At 49.3% G+C, this 18,912-nt stretch overlaps 3 protein-coding genes across 5 annotated transcripts; 2 read left to right on the top strand and 1 right to left on the bottom strand.

Annotated features, from left to right (window-relative positions):
* Nucleotides 1-463: 463 nt before the first annotated feature.
* Nucleotides 464-6,300, bottom strand: HIGD1A (HIG1 hypoxia inducible domain family member 1A). Of its 3 annotated transcripts, none has more exons than XM_048311465.1 (4): nucleotides 6,241-6,300; nucleotides 4,297-4,404; nucleotides 2,329-2,463; nucleotides 464-1,521 (listed from the first exon to the last, which is right to left on the bottom strand). In XM_048311465.1, exons 2-4 carry the CDS (start codon nucleotides 4,397-4,399, stop codon nucleotides 1,472-1,474), a joined length of 288 nt encoding a protein of 95 aa, XP_048167422.1. In that variant the 5' UTR covers nucleotides 4,400-4,404; nucleotides 6,241-6,300; the 3' UTR covers nucleotides 464-1,471. The 3 variants fall into 3 exon arrangements, with proteins under 3 accessions (XP_048167422.1, XP_048167329.1, XP_048167512.1); XM_048311372.1 differs by having other exon boundaries at nucleotides 4,297-4,458; nucleotides 6,241-6,285; XM_048311555.1 differs by lacking the exon at nucleotides 6,241-6,300 and adding an exon at nucleotides 6,044-6,135.
* Nucleotides 6,301-8,906: 2,606 nt separating this feature from the next.
* On the top strand, nucleotides 8,907-13,202 carry ACKR2 (atypical chemokine receptor 2). The gene is made up of 3 exons (XM_048310322.1): nucleotides 8,907-9,058; nucleotides 9,638-9,695; nucleotides 11,436-13,202. The coding sequence occupies exons 1-3, from the start codon at nucleotides 9,035-9,037 to the stop codon at nucleotides 12,551-12,553; spliced, it is 1,200 nt and encodes a 399-aa protein (XP_048166279.1). The 5' UTR covers nucleotides 8,907-9,034; the 3' UTR covers nucleotides 12,554-13,202.
* A 3,028-nt stretch (nucleotides 13,203-16,230) lies between these two features.
* LOC125328913 (7-alpha-hydroxycholest-4-en-3-one 12-alpha-hydroxylase) lies at nucleotides 16,231-18,020 on the top strand. The gene has a single exon (XM_048310212.1). It carries the CDS (start codon nucleotides 16,341-16,343, stop codon nucleotides 17,868-17,870), a length of 1,530 nt encoding a protein of 509 aa, XP_048166169.1. The 5' UTR covers nucleotides 16,231-16,340; the 3' UTR covers nucleotides 17,871-18,020.
* The last annotated feature ends 892 nt before the right edge of the window (nucleotides 18,021-18,912 follow it).

Here is an 18,912-nt window from a genome sequence, read left to right as displayed (position 1 = left end):
GCTCCCGCTCCCGGCCCCGCTCCGGGCCCCGCTCCCGGCCCCGCTCCGGGCCCCGCTCCGGGCCGGACGCGGTGCCCATGGCAACGGGAGCGCGCGCGCCCTTCCCCTCAGCGCAGCCGCCATGATGGCTCCCCCCACACCGCGCCTGTCACCGCCATTCCCGCAACTCCCACACCAATCCCGGCCCCTCGGAGCCTCGGGAGCGGCTCCTTCTCCCCCCTTCGCGGTGGTAGGCAGAGGAAAAGGCGTCGGCGCCCCTCCCCATCCCCATCCGTGCGGAAGCCGCCAACGGCAACAGGGTGATAGCAGCTGGGAATCACGGAGAGCACCGGCTTGGAATTCCCTTTCCAGGAGCGCCGCAGCCTCCTCAGGTGATTTTTATTCAGCTAGAGCAGCTCACGCCATCCCTCTGCAATGGGATGAACGGGAGTTTCCCCCCAACAAATCCATAGGCAAACAGTTGTTACCTCCACTGCTCACTTTTATTTGTATTTAATCTCCCCCTGCTCTGTACAACAGGTCACAGACAGGTGCAGTTTGTGTACCTTGAGATATCTGTAACATCCGAGGCTGTCACCATGGAATGTCAGCTAACAGGAGAAAATGTGCTTTTTTAGCAATTGGCTTTTATTTTCGTGACTGCTGTTGGAGGTACAGGGGGGTTGAGTGTAAAATAACTCACAGAGAAGGGTTTTAATACCTCAAAGGTGATGAGGGGAGCGTTTCAGATTTAATGTTTTTAAATTTTCCATGGGGAGCAGTACCGTATAAATCAGCAAGATCATACACTTTAAAAGCATTAAAACACCAAATTAAGGTTTAGTTTTCACAGTATGTATTTTAAATGTTACATTTAAATGTTACTCAGAAGAACACCTTAAATAAAGTTACAAAATATCATAATCCAAGGGGCTGGTATAGAAAAAGAGGGAAGCCTGTGTCTTCATTAACAACGAATAAATATAACATTTAAATAGCTGCAACATACTTATCTCATGCCTTAAATAAAAATAGATGTTTATATATCTCTCTCAATATTTTAGAAGTCATTTAGTGCTACTGGAAGCTTCTAAATTACAAAGTTGGGCACAGAGGATAGAAAATGACAGCAAGGCATTCCTGACACTCCCTGACAGGACCCAGTTCAGACATCGTGGGTTTGGGCAACGACAGCAAAAGAAGTCACCAGTTTTAGGACCGAGTTGAAGGAGAAGATAAAGGGATTGCACTCCACTATGTCCCCTAAAAACTGGGATGTGGTGGTGTCACTCAGAGAGAGCCAGACCCCAATACCCGCTCCCCCAGTGCACATTCTGAGGCTGCCAGGTTCAGCACAGTGTACCATACACAAAATAGAACAATGCTCTAATGCCATATATTATTTGTTTTCCTCAAGAACCCCTCAATAGGAGGTTTGGAGCTGCAGTATACAGGCCACCCCACCAGGACAGGGATTTCAGACAGCTTCCCACTATTCCTTGGGCTTCCCCATGTAATCCCGGAACATGGAATACAGCACGCCTGCAAGACAGAAAAAAACCCCCACAATTAAAGAACTGTGTTAAATGAGAAATAATGGATTTAAAAATATGAACAGTAAGAGATGTTCTCGGCAAGACAGAATTTCCCTTCCTCCTCAGCTGTATTTTTTTAATAGCAGTGATGAACACTACAAAAATCTTCATATACAGAGAAACTGTATGAAAATATGCCATCTATGAAAATGCAGATCCTGAGCTAATTCGAGTTGATTTTGTGGCCAAAGTCAAGCTTTTCTGTTGTTCCTGCTGGGAATACAGTATGGACAAAGAGCGTTTCATGGGATATACATTTACACACAGATGAGACCTGGGATGTACAGATCAGGGGCACAGTGTCTCTGTACTTTCAGAGACACAACTGCAGTCCTGAAAATATATATATACACATATATAAAAATAAAAATATAGAATATCATGGTCTACACACGCTGTAGATCTTCCAATGTATTAAATTCAGAAACAGCAACATATTTACAAGGGAAAATATTAGTGTCAGATGAATGTTTCGTTTTTTTGGCCTCTAAAAGGCAGAGAAATAGAACCTCACATTCCATGTCTAGACATAATCAAAACTGCTACTCTGAAATTAAACACTTAAGTACATAAAATCAGATTACTCCAGAAAGGCTGGTCAAGCACCAATAAGGAGCACAAACATCCTGAAATCAATGTTCTGGATACTTCCATCCCGAGGCCGTGCCATGTACACTGCATTATCCACTGGGAGAGATGCAAGAGGCTCTCCATGGGTTGCCGCTCCCAAGGACAGCTCCCATTCCATACGTACCACACGTCAGGGCTCCCACGGCGAAGCCCTGCGCTGCCACGCGCATGTGGATCAGGTGAAGAGACATTTTTGTGTCACCTCTGTGCTTCAGCCTGTACAGCCCGTAGCCAACCACAGCGGCGAAGCCGGCCATCCCTGCAAGGCAAGGAGAGCACCCCTCTGAGTGGAGATCCGGGGCATCGGGAGGAGTGAAGGGACCCACCTAAACAGAACAGCCTGGAAATCACTGAGCTGTTTAGGTTGGGAAAGACCCTTAAGATCATGGGGTCCAACCATTCCCCCACAACTGTCAAGGCCACCACGACACCATGTCCCCAAGTGTCACATCTATACAGTTTTTCAATCCTTCCATCAATGGTGACTCCACCACTGCCCTGGGCAGCCCTTTCCCTTGAAGAAATTTTTCCTAATATCCAGTCTAAACCTCCCCTGGCACAACTTGAGGCCATTCTCTGTTATCCAAAAATAAGCCTGTTTTGGTCTAACCCCTCTGGTTTTGTGTAGTGGTAAATCCTGGCCCATCTCCTGGTTTCACTCCAGTGCCACCTCACTCAATGCACAAGTCAGTGCAGGGAAGAGCAAGAGACTTCCAGCAGCATTAAAATGCCAAAGGAGCAGCTCAAGGTGTTAGAATTCCCTGGATATTTTTCAGGCAGAACCAGGGCTCCTTGCACCCCCTTTCCTGGCTGGACACTCACACCCAAGACCCCAGCTCAGCTGCTGCTTGGACTCTCAGCGGGTGGATGCTCCCTGATGTACCCACTGGCCTGCTGCAGTTGCTGTTTTGGGCGTTGTCACATTTGGCCAGGTGCCACGAGGGCAGGACAAGTCACATGTTATTGTCCCCAAGCTGTGAGGAGGGAGGCTCTGCCAGGTCTCTTTCCCAGGGCCAGAATTCACTGATAGTCCTTCAGCAGAGCAAATAGCCCCTGGCTTTGCCAGCTCCAACCTCTGAACACTGATGCTCTCACAGAATACATGGCAGCAATGCACAAACTTTTCCATTTCCATCCATTTCACTCCATTTTTAGGATTATTTGCACAGTTCAAAGGTGGCTGCCAAGTTTTAAGCACTGTGTATAATTTACTGAGCAGAGCACAGGCAGTTTGTCTCCCTGAGCTGGAGCATTGCCAGTGCCACCAGGAAGCTATAAACACTTAATTCCTGTGGCACCTTCATTAAATACCAATTAAGAGTTTTAGGGCCTTCAAGCTCTGACAGAAGGCCAAAGGTGAGTTCTGACAATCTGCTTCGGGGAACTGGAACTCGTGGAGGTCATGATACTCCTGAGCAAGGTGGAGACAAAGTCCTGTGACCACGGAACCAGTGACGGAAATCTGCTGGCAAACGCTCGGAACAGTTCACCCCAAGTGACCCTGCTGCTCTCCATTTAAGGTGGCTGGCAATCAAAACGTGTCTCGTGTCAGACAAAAGCTGATCCCTGCTCCCCTCAGAAGCTTTTTGGGGGTCTCAGCAGAGAGGCTGCGAACTTCAACAACTTCCTCAAGCTGGGTAACATAAAATTTATTTACAAAATGCATTTTGAACTAAGTCATGGCAGCAGAGGGCTGAAACGTTTACCAGACAGGCTGTAATTTAAATCCTTCTAGTTTGTATTTTGATAGCTTTTAAGTCACTTTGTAGTGGTCACATAATTCCCAGGAACTGTGCTCCAGAACAGCTGCACAACACACTCCTTAACCACCTGACAGCATCACTTTAATGTGTTTCCTAACCTCACCTAAAAAGCCTTTCAGGGTTTGTTGGTTTGGGGTTTTTTCTTATACTTGGAGGTTGTGAGTTTTTTTATTTAAGGTAACAGACCTCATTAATTTCCCTCTTTCTTGTAGGACAAATATTATGGGGAAGTAATTTCTAAGTGATTTCCTGTTCACAGAAAAAAGGTGAACAGTGATGGTGGTTGCCCTGTCGATTGTGCAAACACATTTCTCCATTTTTGAACTCACCAATGGGCACAAATGGCGTCTCCTTAAATTTTCTTATCAGCTTCGAGGTCTGGCTGGTGTCTGCCTCATACTCAGAGAAAACGGATTCCTGGCTGGGTGACATGGTGGCTGTGAAGACAAAGAGCCTCGCTTCAGGTTTTGGAAACTCCAAATTAAGAGAACCTTTAGGAAAAGAAAATCCTTTGTGTATTCCACCAGTCACAAATATCCAGGTAGTGAGATATAAGAACAGGAGCCATGGACAGATGGTTTAATTCAAGTGAAGCCTTGGGAAGCAGGATTGTTGCTTACCAGGAGAGATAAGAACCAGTACAAAACCAAATAAAGTAGGAAAGCAAAAAACTTCTGGCATCTGTTTTCACACCATTACAGATCCCAGTGACCTTCCCATGCTCACAGGCAGCCACAGAAAGCTTTGGTCACTGCCTGCCTTTCCTTTTAAGAATTCCATGCCTCACCACTCCGCTTGGCTTTCGCAGGCTGGTCCTTTATGGCAGTTCTGACCTCAGCAAAGCTCACTTCTCCCCTCTCGTTCCCTGCCAAGAGCAGCAGCCACAGCATTCGGGTTGGGAAGCACAAGCCGCTGCACAAGGTCAGCCCCGCCTGGCAGCTCCTCAATCACTACAGCCTATCCCACCTCAACACAATTCCAAATTCCTGATGGAGAACACAGGGATGGAGAACGGCCACCGCCGAGGAGCTGGAGGAAGTCCTGAAGCCCTCAATAGGTGCAGACTCGTGTGGGGGGACACATCAGGACGAGAAATCACACACAAGCAATTTCTCACCTTCCCCCGAGGAAAATAAAAAGTAGTAAGAGCCCTGAGAAGGGCTCCACTCACAAAACCATCAGCACCAAAGTGAGACCATCCTCCAGAACCTCCCAGCTTTCTGTGCTGGGAATTACACAGATTACACCAAAACCTGTTCCCTCCTCAGTGCTCGGCACAACCATCGTTCAATTAATGACAATTTCTGCCCAGTGACACCACAGAGGGCCCCGCTAGAAAAATCTCTACTGCTATTATTCAGGTTTGCTGCCAACAGCAAAACACAGCTCAGGGGCACACGGAAAGGCTCCAAGCTCTCAGAATAAACCAAGAGGAATTTCATTAAGCAGAGGCCAGTAACCATAGGCAGAGGAGACATTTCAAAGGTGGCTGTGCTCTCTGGTTACGCAGCATTTAGTGCACGCCCATGTGAGCAGACTGACTGGTTTTCAAACCATTTCCTCTGCAAGGCCAAAGGATTTGGCCTCTCTATGCCTGCTATAACCACCCTTATTTGCTAAATGTAAATTATAATTTTAGCCTGACTCATTCAGAGAAGGAAACAAGAGTTCCCTACCACTCAGCAAAGGAGGAGACAGCCAGAGGTTAGATTTACACAAGAAAACTATATTAAAAGTGAAACAATTCATCCACCACGAGAAGTTTCTGTGACCTTCAGCTCAGACCAAGATGAGCACAGGGCAGAGGAAACCATGTGAAACACACGGCCCGGCTGCCCTGACCTTGCCGACACCGAACAGGGAGGTCAGGGCACCTACGTCACCCACGGGGGACACTGAGGGAGGACCATGGGTGGGAAGTTGACAGGTCCCAGCATCCCTCCCGGCAAGGTGGAGGCTCTAGGTACCCCCAGGCTGCCTTCCGCCTACCCAGCTCCACATGGGGATCCTTCCCCACTCCAGCCCCAGGCCCCCGCACCCCACACAGGGGCTCTTCCCCAAGGCAGCCCCACTCACCTTCACCGCACTCCGGCCTTCCGCCCCAGGTTCCCGCACCCCATATGGGGCCTCTGCCCCACTCCAGCCCCAGACACTTTCACCCCACACAGGAACCCTTCCCCGCTCCAGCCCCAGGCACCCGCAGCCCCCTCCAGAACTGTGGCTGTGTCCCTGGCTGTGCCGCGGGTGCCGCCCGCCCCAGGCCCGGCTCTCACCGCAGCGATCCGATACCGGCCGGCGTCTGCCGCGCCTAGCCCCGCCCCCGCCCCTTATTGGCCGCCTACGCCCCGCCCCTCAGCCGGGACCACAACTCCCAGCGTGCTGCGCGCCCGCGCGCTCGCCAACAGCCAATCCGGAAGGCGCCCGGGGCCACCGCTTCCTTATACGGGCGAGGGGGGCGTTGACGTAAGTGCGCGGCGCTGCGCATTGCGGCGGGGCGGCGGTGGCGCGGGGCGGCCGACAGGGGGCGCTGCGGAGCCCAGCCCCGCCTCAGTGGCGGCCGGCGCGGGTTCGCGGTGCCGAGAGCAGAGCTCGGGCTCTGGTTTAGCCCCAAAACAGGGGGGCCGGCATCGTCTGCAGGGTGCAAAAACAGGGTGGAAAAGCTGTGGCTTCTGCAGCTTGTCTGCTTTTCGCTTCAGAAACTTCTCGCGTTGTCACACTGTGACGCGGAGTCAGATGGAGTGACAGGACAAAGGCGAACAGTTTGAAATTAAAAGACGAGAGCTGTAGATTAGATATTGTGAAGAAATTGTTCCCTGTGAGGGTGGGGAGGCCCTGGCACAGGGTGCCCAGAGCAGCTGTGGCTGCCCCTGGATCCCTGGAAGTGGCCAGGGCCAGGTTGGACATTGGGGCTTGGAGCAGCCTGGGATAGTGGAAGATATCCCTGTGCAAGGCAGGGGGTGGGACGTGTGCGGGAAATCCCGCTATGAAAAGCCTGTGTCCATAAAGGAGACAGAGCAGTGCAGCAACTTATTCGAATGAAGGGAGAGAGGCCGCTGGGGCACACGCTCTCGAGGTTTCGGAGGGCGCAGCCTCCTTCTATCCCAAACTCTCGGCCGCACGTTGTCCTCTTCCTTTCCCCATTGCTGAGGTACCAGGAAGGTGCAGCCTTCCCAAACTGCCTACCACATACTCCCCCTTACACATTATTTGTCCCCTAAGTTTAGAAACTCAGGGTTGTGTTGCCCCATTTGTCTGTTTGAGGAGTCAAACTGTCTGGGTGGTAACAAACCTGCAGCTTGAAGCTGGTGGAGACATTAAGACCCATTTCAAAGACGTTAACACCCATCCCTTCACGCATGGAATTGTTTGTAAAGACATCAGCACGTCTTCCCTATCAGACGGCATGGTCTTTAAGGTCCCTTCCAACCCAAACCATTCTGAGATTCTGTGAAAGTTGGGCTCTGACTTTGTCCTTTGCTGAAGAGCTTCCACCTGATGTCAGAATCATAGAATGGTTTGGGTTGGAAGGGACCTTAAAGCTCATCCTGTTCCACCCCCTTCCATGGCCAGGGGCACCTTCCACCAGACCATGTTGGTCCAAGCCCCATCCAACTTTGAACACTTCCAGGAACGGGACAGCCACAGCTTCTCTGGCTTTCCCTCAGTCTGGTTTTCCTGCTGGTGAATTATGTCATTGACTATGTCTTCCCAAATTTCAGCTTTCAAGCAGAGCTCGCTTTACCCGCACTGTGTGCCAGGATTTTGATGCCCAAAGACAACCTAGAAATTGCTCCTGACTTAAACCGTTCTCTGGAGGAGGAAGAAAAATCCACTGGGATCCCAAAGATGCCTTAAACCTTCTCCTAAACCCGAGAACAGCTCATCAGACCAAAATAGCAAAGATGAATCCTTTTGTCCCTCCGCCCAGTGCTCCTGTGTGGTGTTTTTGCCTCACCATCTCCAAGCTGGGGGAAGGCAGAGCTGCTGCTCCTGCAGGGTCACTCTGCCACAGACACGTGGCATTTTGGGCAGCACAAAATAAAGTAGCTCAGACAAGTGCTGCATCTCTCTAAATGTGCTTCCCATTACCCCTGATCTGGTTACCTTAATTGCCAAAGCCATTAGGGCTCTGCAGTCTGAAAGGAAACAAAAAATCTATGCAATTACCAGCCCCCAAATTGAGTTAAAATTTTGTAATAAATTACAGTGAAGGCCACTTTCTCCAGTGACTCTCAGAGGCACATTTAATTCCCTGCTTCAGGGCAGAAACTCAATTAAAAACAAAAACTTATTTCATTTTAACTGCTGGCCTAATGAAACCTGTGTCACCTGCAGCTTTCCTGTGTGCATGTCCAGTGTCTCAGCTCTATGAGTGGCTTCTTGCTCTCTGCTAATGTGTGTGTTGCACACACATTATAATAATATATATTTATTATAGGGTATATTTTAAGTGCAGTGGCAGCAGCAGCTGATGGTGGCAAACATGGAAATGGGTAAAAATAACATAAATTTCTCTCTGTGAATCCACCTGCCACGGGGCAGGTTGGATGTGCAGCTGTGGCCATCGCTGCTGCTCTGCTCTCCTGTTTTTACCAGCGTGGTTTGCAGTGTATAAAACACACCAGGAGTGGCACAGGGAAATCCTTGGCACAGCCAGGGTGTTCCCATGGCCCTGTTTGTTGGTGAGATGAGGAAACAAGCAGGAAACTCACCAATGCTGATGTCCAAAAACTCCTCCAATAAACCACTTCATCAGAAACACTTTTGGCAGAGGCCATTTCTGCTCTGGCAGGGGATGAGGATCCTGCAGCATCCAGGTGGCAAGTGGGTTGTTCAGATTTCCTGGAAAACACACAGATTTTTACAGCAGGGTCGCAGCCCTGGCAGCTGTTGTAGATGTTGTGCTCAGACAGAGGGTGGAGATCATTCCTCCAGTGCTCCCAGGGAATAATGAACACCAGGAAAAGCAAAACAACACCAGTGAGGTTACGCTGAGCTCACATTTCCTGACTGTGCTCTTGCACAGTGAAAGAAGTTACTAAAATCCTGATCTGAGCCTCTGGCAGGATGGAAGCAGGAGAAGAAGCTCCTGTAAGTGCCTTTTCTGCTTCTTGCTTGTAGACACAACTGCACAAGAAACCTGGCAAGGTTCTCTGTTGTTTCTGAGAAGTAGCCCGTTTGGGATTGGGATTAATTTCTGAGCTCAGCCCTCCCTTCCACTCTGAGCTATGGGATGGGGATGTGGACGCCAGTGCTGGGCTGATATGGAGGGGGAAAGATGTGGCAGAGGGAGGAAAAGCATCTCAGTGGGCTGGAAGAGACCCCAAATGCAAATTTTGGGAATGGTTTGTCCTGATATGGGCACAGGGGGTGTGAGGGGGAAGGTGTTTAGGAGTCTCGGGTGTTGTTGTGATCAGCAGGGTGGGCAGCTTTGGTTTCCTCTCAAAGGCCTGCAGTCACAGCTGAGGGTGAATCTCCTCCAAAATGTGATACAGAAAAGAAATATAAAAAAGCTCATTCCCAGACAGATCTTTTTGTGGCACTTTCCCATGGCAGATCCCTGCACTCCCACTGCTCTGTCTGAAGTGCTCTGCAGCACTTGCCAAAGAATTGTGAGACAGCACAAAAACATTTCAATCCAGCTCAAACCCATTTTCCTTTTCTTTTCAGCTGCCTGGAACTGCCTGGAATGCATACGTAAGCAAATTTAGTCATGGAAACGCAGCAGGTATGTCCAGAGCTTCACCCCTTACAGCTGCACACCCACAGGCATCCTCAGCACCCCACTCTGAGCCTGGGGTGTTTTCCTTAACCCCAGTGGGATGCAGGGTTTTTGTGGGGAGGGAGCCATCCCTAAAACCTGCAGAGCCACCATGGGAATATGTATAACCAGCACAACCAGGGACCAACAGCTTCGTGTTCTCATTTCTGCGTGGCTGCGGCTCTCTGCAGGGAGAAACAGATCCTCAAGGAGAGACTGGAGCTACACAGCCAAACGTGCTTGGGCTTGCTGGAAAATGAGCCCCCGGGGAAAGATAGGCAGCTTTGGCCATGGCTGAAAAAATGCGTGCTTTAGGGGTGGAGGGGTGTTTACATGATTTTTTGCAAAACTGTTTTTTGTTTTGCTGTCAGAATCTGAAGATTAACCTTGATTTTTAAACTCCTCATTAACCTTCATGGTGCCAACAGCACCAGGCAAATCCCGTCTCTCACTGTGTGAAATGGGCTCCTCAGTGACAGCATTTTTCTTGAAAATCAGATTCCAGAAATAGGAGGCTCCCAATCACTCACCATTTCCTGAAATCGGGGCTGCAGCTGTCTAAACACTGACATCCACAGTTCCAGGGAGTGACCACTGCAGGGGTTGTCTCATTCCTCATCTTTTCCAGAATTGATTCCAGCAATGTTCTTCCAGCTGAATCTCTCCCTCTAACCATAATTCAGGGCTGGATTCTGGTCCCTACATGTCCTCACCTGGCTGTGTGGAGCAGCCTGGTCTAGTGGAAGGTGTGGTTGGAATGAGATGATCTTCAAGGTTCCTTCCAACCCAAACCATTCTGGGATTCTATGAATTCTGTATTTTCCACTTACTAATGCCTTTTACAAGAATCCATGTCTTGGTGTCCTAGAGTTGGCACGGAGAGGGGTCAGTGTCCTCCCAGGAGCAGGGAGATGTTCAGCATTTCCCCTCTGGGAACAGCCCCACTGACATGAAGGTGCTGGTGGCAGATTCTGCTTCACCAAGAACTGAGATGCTGCTTTCTCAGTAGTGACCCAGGTGAATATAAGCAGCTCACAGTGAGCTGTGGCGGTGGATTTCCTGTAACTTGGAGCAGAAACCTCCCCAAAAGCTTGTGGTGGTGTCAGGTGGAAGTAGTGATTTATGTCAGAGGAAACCATGCTCATTCATTTTCAAATTTTATGTGTCCGAGTAAGAAAAGCAGAATTAACTTGGGGTTTTAGTTTTTTTTATATGTACATGTAGACAGCTATCCCCGTGCTTAGGCAAATGCCAAGTTGTGCAAAATACTCACCAGACAGTGGCAGAAATTTAAACCTGTGAAATGCCAGTACCTGAAGGGAGCCTACAAGAAATACAAAGGGGGGCTTTTTTACAAGAGCATGGAGTGACAGGACAAAGGGTAATGGATTCAGACTGAAGGAGGGTAGGTTTGGATTAAATCTTAGGAAGAAGTTCTTTGCTGTGAGGCTCTGGCATAGGGTGCCCAGAGAAGCTGTGGCTGCCTCATCTGTGGAAGTGTCCCAGGCCAGGTTGGATGGGGCTTGGAGCAACCTGGGATAGTGGAAGATGTCCCTGCCCATGGCAGGGGGCAGAGATGATCTTTAAGGTTCCTTCCAACCCAGATCATTTCATGATTCCATAAACAAACGAAAAACCCTCTGTGATGTGATGTTTGCTTCCTATGTGAGTTGGAACAGCGCTTTGATCCCTTTCCCTTGCTTCTAGGCAGCCCCTTGTCAAACACAACCTCACGAGTGACAGCAACAACCACAGACCCGTGGCTGGATGCTGCCAATTCAAGTCAGTACCCGTATGAGTACCTGGATGAGGAGGATTATGGGCTCTATGGCCTCTGCACCAAAGAGGAGGTGCTCTCCTTCAGCAGGGTGTTCTTGCCATCATTTTACACCGTGATCTTCCTGGTTGGCATGGCCGGGAATGCCCTCCTGTTTATTGTCCTCCTCATGTACATCAAGAAGAAAAAGAAAATGACTGAGCTGTACCTGCTGAACCTGGTAGTTTCAGACTTCTTCCTGCTACTGACCCTTCCTTTCTGGGCTCTACACATTTCTCAGTGGGTCACCTGGGACATCTTGTGCCCGGTCTTAAACGCCATGTACACTCTGAACTTCTACAGTGGCATCTTCTTTGTGAGCTGCATGAGCTTGGACATGTATCTGCAGATAGTTCATGCTTGCTCGCCTCACAGCTCCATGGTGTGGAGGAATTCCATCCTCGTCTTGTTGGTGATGTGGATCCTTTCCATAGCTCTCTCCATTCCTGATGGCCTCTTCACCAGCACAAGACAAATCCACAACGAAACCATCATGTGCACCCAGGATTATGGCCAGGAACATTTATTCTGGAAAGTTGTCTTTCAGGTGATTCAAAACATCCTGGGATTCCTTTTCCCCTTCCTCTTCATGACGTTCTGCTACTGCCGCATCGCGTGTGTCCTCAGCACCTCGCAGATACCTGGCTCCAGGAGAGCTCTCTGCTTAGTCCTTACTCTGGTGGGGGTCTTCTTTGTCCTGTGGTGTCCCTACAATGTTGTCCTCATCCTCCACTCCCTACAAGATGTCGGTGTGATCAGGAGCTGTGAAAGCAGTAGGAAACTGGACTATGCCTTGCAGATCACAGAGAGCTTGTCCTTTGTCCACTGCTGTCTCAACCCCTTGCTCTATGCTTTTGTGAAGAAACGGTTCAGGGCATATTTGTGGAAGATCCCTCAGGCCATTTTCAGGAGAGGTGCCTTCTTCCCCACCCAGGAGTCCCAGACGAGCCCCTCTGGCAGCAGATACCCAGTTGAGATAGAAATCTTGAGCATCACAAATGCATCATAAATATTTACATTATTTACATTATGTGTGTGCCCTCTATGCTGTATTTTACTGGTCCTGCCCATGATGGAGTTGGTGTGAGCCCACAGCACTGTGTAACCAGATAGCTCATCCTAGAAACAACCTCGAGATGAAGGACTTTCCATATTGGGATTGGAAAAGTACACATGGGATTTGTTTCCGTTGCAAGTGGAATTATTATGAAAGGATTGTCCTGGATTTACACTAGTGGAAGAAACCCAGTTCTCATCTGGAGTATGTGAGGCATTAGCAAATAAAGGAGCAGATTTCTCAGTGTTGTGCCTTAAAAAATGCAAACTGAAACTTCAGAAGAAATTCTCCTCCACCCTGGCATGGGCTGGGAAATGGATTTCCATGCTCATCCATCAGGCCAGAAACACAGCCAGGGGGTGGCTTTGCTTCTCCTGGCTTCTTACCATCTGCCAGATGATTTAACTGGGTGTGAACAAGTTCAGAAACCAGCCGAGGTGGCAAAATATCTGAAAGAGAAATACAATGACAATTCTAATGAGAACAAGCTCCTTGCAATAGGATGGGCTTTGGCATGTGCCTATCGCACACTGCAGCAGGTAAAGGTATGGTGGGCGGTGGTCCAAATACAAGTATGGGGAGGCCTGGCAGATTGATTACATCACACTGCCTCAAACCCGCCAAGGCAAGCGCTGTGTGCTCACAATGGTAGAAGCCACAACTGGATGGCTGGAGACCTACCCTGTGCCTCATGCTACTGCCCGGAACACCATCCTGGGCCTGGAAAAGCAAGTCCTTTGGAGGCATGGCACCCCTGAGAGAATCGAGTCTGACAATGGGACTCATTTCAAGAACAGCCTTATTAACACCTGGGCTAGAGAACATGGCATAGAGTGGGTGTACCACATCCCTTACCATGCACCAGCTGCAGGCAAGGTGGAATGGTGCAATGGATTGTTGAAAACCACCTTGAAGGCACTGGGTGGGGGAACTTTCAAAAATTGGGAACAGTATCTAGCAAAGGCCACCTGGTTAGTTAACACCTGAGGTTCCACCAATAGAGCTGGTCCAGCCCAATCTGAATCCCTGCATACAGCAGATGGAGATAAGGTCCCAGTAGTGCATGTCAGAGGTCTGTTAGGAAAGACTGTGTGGATAAATTCTGCCTCGAGTACAGACAAACCCATCCGTGGGGTTGTCTTTGCTCAGGGACCTGGTTGCACATGGTGGGTAATGCAGAAAGATGGAACAACACGTTGTGTACCACAGGGAGATCTGATTGTTGGGTGAGAACCACCTGTAGTGTGAAATGCCTGTGTACCACTGCTCGCTGAGGGTCACTGTTCGTACATAGCTGTGTATATATAGATATGTATGTATTGATGTGTGTGTTTAGAGTTAGAATATATTTGTTTGGGCATTGAGCCAACGATACAGGATAAGGGGTGGAATGTCTTGGGGTGACCTTATGATGTGTATCCCATATCGCTGCCTATGCCCAGAAATTAACTTTGTGCCTTTCTATGCCTCTAAACTGAGCCTGAGAGGGGGAAGGAAAAACTGAGCAAAACCTTTTCAAAGCAGTTTGCAGCAGAGACTGAGAGCTGATCTTTGCTTTTCCTTCCCTGGAATTTCGGATTTTCTCCCTTTTCTACTGGACTGCTTCAACCTCAGAGCACATCAGGAGGCCTTTCCACTGAGCACAGAGGGCCTGGCCCTGGGCCAAGCCCCAGCTCCGAGGAGACCAAAGGGAGGACTCGAACACTTTCCCAGGTTTTTTCTCCACAGCGAGAGATTTTATTATTTAGCATTATTTTCCTTTTCCCATGTGTTTGGTAAATAAATAGTCTTATCTCCTTCACTTTCCTTCGAGGAAAATTTATTTTTTCCCGAATCTGGTGGGGGAGGGGTGGTTGTGCCTTCTCTCAGAGGATATATTTCTAAATTTGGCCAAACCGGAACACCGGGATAATCTCGTTTTCTACCAGGAGATACAATGGGAAGCACTGGACACCTTTAAGCTGAGTTGTTCCAGGTCATGATGAGCTGTGCCACACTCAGACCTGCTGAGCAGGGAGCTGTGACTCTCTGAGGGATAGAGCTTTGGTTAGAGATCAGTTCGATCATCAATGATTTGAGACCAGTTCGATCAGAACAAAGTTTAAACCAGTAACAACCAGTGAGGAGGAGAAAAAAAGTGGGCTCAGCAGAACTCTGGTGGAGGTATTTGCCTTCCAGAGATCTGGTTTGACAAGATAAAAAAGATCCATGGATACCACGTGTAACATAAATATTGGGTTTGCAACACTGCACAGTGAGAGCATGGCCTGAACAGACAAGCGCAGAGAGCTGTTGGCTAATCCTTATTACCCAGTGCAGTTTTGAAGTTCAAGGTTCTGAGTTTGCTGACTTATTTAAAGGTGTCATTCACCACAGATGCTCCTGAACCTTAAATGGTTGCTTTCCATCCTGAAAACCTATTAAGCCTGAGAGTTGCCTAGAGTTGTACAAGTAAAATTATTAATTTAAGAGAAGGCACTCATCACCTTGATTTTGTTACATAGGGTTGCAGGACCGAGAAGGGCTTTGAGTTGATCACTGATGTTATTTTTCTTCCTAACATTGCTACAGTGTTTTTCCAAAATGGTGAGGTTGGGAGCTTTCCTTAAAAAAAGAAAGCCAGAATAAATATTTAGCTGATGTTATGATGTGGCTTTCATTCCACGGATCAGGTCACTGGAGGGAATGTAGAAAGGGACAGCAGCTGGGAAGCAAAAAAGAAGATGAAGATGGTGATCCCAGACAGAGGAAGGCTTGTGGGACTGTGGAAAACTTATGATGGGATGCTCAGGGGAAGGGCAAAGGTGGGGAAATAGAGGGGAGTAATGTCACTCTCCATCCTACATGAGAAGAGGTCCAAGCATCAGTGTCTGGGACAGGCTGTGGTGACAGTCTGGGTAGATCAGGGTGGCAGCACTCAGAGGAGCAGTGCCAGATGGGACACAGGGTCCCTGCCATCATCTCCAAACCCCATCTGGAGAGAGGGGAGCTAGGGAGCTTGAGAAGCAGAATGGAAAGTGGGTAAAGAAGTGCTGTGGTCTCTGTGAGCACAGCTCTCCAGCCAGGGGGTGGGTGAGACATTTGCAAGCTCTGGACTCATCTGGTGCCAAGCAAATGCAGTGACTCAAGCTCTCCTCACTCGTGGGGCAGTTCAGCTGCTTCACTTTGCACTCAGACAGAGCAGTAGCACTTGCACTGTTCATTGGCAAAGCACTCCTGAGATGCTGTGTGTTGTGGAGAATGTCAAAATGTCAGAGACTTTTCCTTCTCTTGGCTTTTGAGACTAAATTGGCTCAGCTGTGACCCACTTCCTTTGGTCCTGTGCTCATCTCCAGTAGCATGTCCAACATCCACTCTTGGTTTCATTTTTTCAGTGGGTGTCCATAGCCTGGTCTTAAAGGCAGAAATCACACTGTGGAATTCTCTGAACATTTTCCTTACAAAATCTGGGCTCCATGGGGTCTAGAGAAGGGAATTTGCCTCATGCCCAGACCCATCCCCCTAACACTGCATGGGTACTCCAATGAGATTCCAACACACCTTCCACCTTAAATCCTCGGTTCATCCAGGGATGAGTTCACACCAGAGCTCTCCGCAGGAGCAAGGCAAACACTCGCTGCCAATGAGGACAGAGGTTTTCAGCTCTGCATCTGCCTATCAGCTGCTGCGTTGGAATAAAGTACGCATTCCCACCCCACCCTGTCTCTAGTCCCAGCTCCCAGACAGGCACAGAGCTCTCATGGTGCTGTGGGTGATTCTCCTCTGTACCTTGGTGTCATCGCTGCTCGGTGGGCTCTATGTCCTGGGTGTATTTCGGAGACAGAGACCCAATGAGCCGCCCCTGGAGAAAGGTACCATTCCCTGGCTGGGCTACCTGCTGGAATTCAGAAAGGACAGCTCAGAGTTTCTCAAAAGGATGCAGAGGAAACACGGGGATGTTTTCACGGTGCTGATCGGTGGCTATTACTTCACCTTCGTGATGGATCCCTTCTGCTTTGGCACCATCGTGAAGGAATCACGATCTAAACTGGACTTTAGGACTTCTGCAATTCAGCTGGTCATGCAGGTTTTTGGCTACAAGGCCACCGAAGCCACTCATAGCATAGTTCATACCTCGAGCACAAAGCACCTGATGGGAGATGGCCTCACTGTCCTCACACAAGCCACCATGGAGAGCTTTCGGAAGCTGCTGCTCTTCAACCTGAGCTCAGGAGAGAAGCGAGTGTGGCAGGAGGAAAACCTCTTCCACTACTGCTACAACATTGTCTTCAGGGCCGGGTACCTGGCTCTGTATGGCACCGAGCCATCCCGAGGGGCAGGGAACAAGGAGAAAGCTGAAGAGCAGGATCGCCTCCACTCCAACCAGCTCTTCCAGGAATTTCGGAAGTACGACCGCCTCTTTCCTCGCCTGGCCTTTGCTATGTTGCCTCCCAAGGACAAAAGAGAAGCTGAGCGGCTGAAGAGACACTTCTGGAACGTGCTGTCTGTGAAGAAGGCCTGGCAGAAGGACAATATGAGTGGCTGGATAAGCGATCAAGACCAGCTTCTGTCAGAAAATGGTGTCCCCGAGTACATGCGGGATCGTTTCATGTTCATGCTCCTCTGGGCATCCCAAGGCAACACGGGCCCAACTGCATTCTGGCTCCTCTTGTATCTGCTGAAACATCCAGAGGCTCTGAAGGCTGTGAGAGATGAGGTGGATAAAGTCTCGAGGGAGAGCGGGCAGGAGATGAAGGCAGGGAGCCCCCCAGTTACCGTCACTAGGGACATGCTGAACCAGACTCCCCTGCTGGACAGTGCCTTGGAGGAGACCCTGAGGCTAGTGGCGGCCCCGATGCTGGTCAGAGCTGTCCTCGAGGACACCAGCCTGAGGACAAGCGGTGGAACAGAGTTCACCCTCCGCAGGGGAGACAGGTTGGCTCTGTTCCCACACATCTCCGTGCAGATGAACCCAGAAATCCATGTGGAGCCTCACAAATTTAAGTATGACCGATTCGTAAACCCAGATGGCACCAAGAAGGATTTCTACAGAAACAGGAAGAAGCTGAAATTTGTCAACATGCCATGGGGGGCAGGAGTTTCCACCTGTCCTGGGAGGTTCTTTGCCACAGCTGAAATGAAACTGTTTGTGTTCTTGATGCTGAGTCACTTTGACCTGGAGCTGGTCAATGAGGAGGAGGAGATCCCAGCCATAGACATCAGCCGCTGGGGATTCGGGACGATGCAGCCTGTCCACGACGTTCGCTTCAGATACCGGCCACGCTTTTAACTTGGGGAGTCCTGGTGGTGTTCTTTGTTCTGGTGTCACCTGTGAGACAAATTGCCTGCTCCCGTGGTTATCAGACCCGTGTGGTGCCAACACTGATATGATCTTGTTTGCTTAATGCTTATCATGGCTTTTGTTTTAACTTCCTTCATATATACTGCTCCTCCGTTGTTGTATTGATTATGGGATAGAAGTTAATCTGCACAGAGAGACAAAACGTGCCCTGCCAGGCTACTCCAGCCCCATCCCGGGGCCGTCAGCCCATTGAAAGCCAAGAGGAGCACAGGGTCATATCGGCAGGTGGGAACCCAAATTATGTTTCCAAGGAACAAGGATTTTGTCCATGTCCCTCCCAGGGCTGTCCCAGCAGAGCCATCAGCCCCACAGTCCCGGTGTGTCTCCCATGGAGATGTGTCACTGGGAACAGCTCTCCGAATCACCAGCTGGGATAAGGCACGTTGTGTCAAGGCAGGGGAGACATCCTATGGGGTGTAGGGGAAGAGCATTTTAGGACTGCACAGGACTTACAGCAGAGTGTTTTGGGGACGAACCAAAGGGGGATAAAGGATGGATTTAGGTGATTTGGAGTAAGGGGATAAGAAAGACTGGTTGGGTGCAAATAGGTGACTGGTCCATACATTTGTCTGGTGACACCCTGCACCTGATCATTTATTTTCCACATGAACTATGATTGGCAGGATGGCATCAGCTTGCGGTGAACCCCTGAAAGGTCATAGAGCAGCAAATATTCTCTCCAGAGATGTAAGAATTTCCTTGAGGTTTTCAAATTGTCTTTTCTATGGTCCCCTCTTTGTATCTGATGAGACCCCCTAAGGGAGCAACCTCAATCCCATATGGGCTACAGCCGCTGTGGCCTTATAGCCCTCAAACTGATCTGCTGGATCAATGCAGGATAAAGCTTTGCTCTACAAGCTCTGCTTTGCTTTATTACCCTTCAATAATTAGGGCTCTGACCACTTCCTTACAGAAGTTAAATCCCAGCCTTTCCTGAGCAGAGAACAGTGGATTCATTTTAATGCTGACA

The sequence above is a fragment of the Corvus hawaiiensis genome, chromosome 1 (genome assembly GCF_020740725.1).
Source record: "Corvus hawaiiensis isolate bCorHaw1 chromosome 1, bCorHaw1.pri.cur, whole genome shotgun sequence".
Classification (NCBI taxonomy): Eukaryota; Metazoa; Chordata; class Aves; order Passeriformes; family Corvidae; genus Corvus; species Corvus hawaiiensis.
The sequence above is the reverse complement of the archived record's forward strand: the minus strand, read 5'-3'. Positions and strand labels throughout refer to the sequence as shown.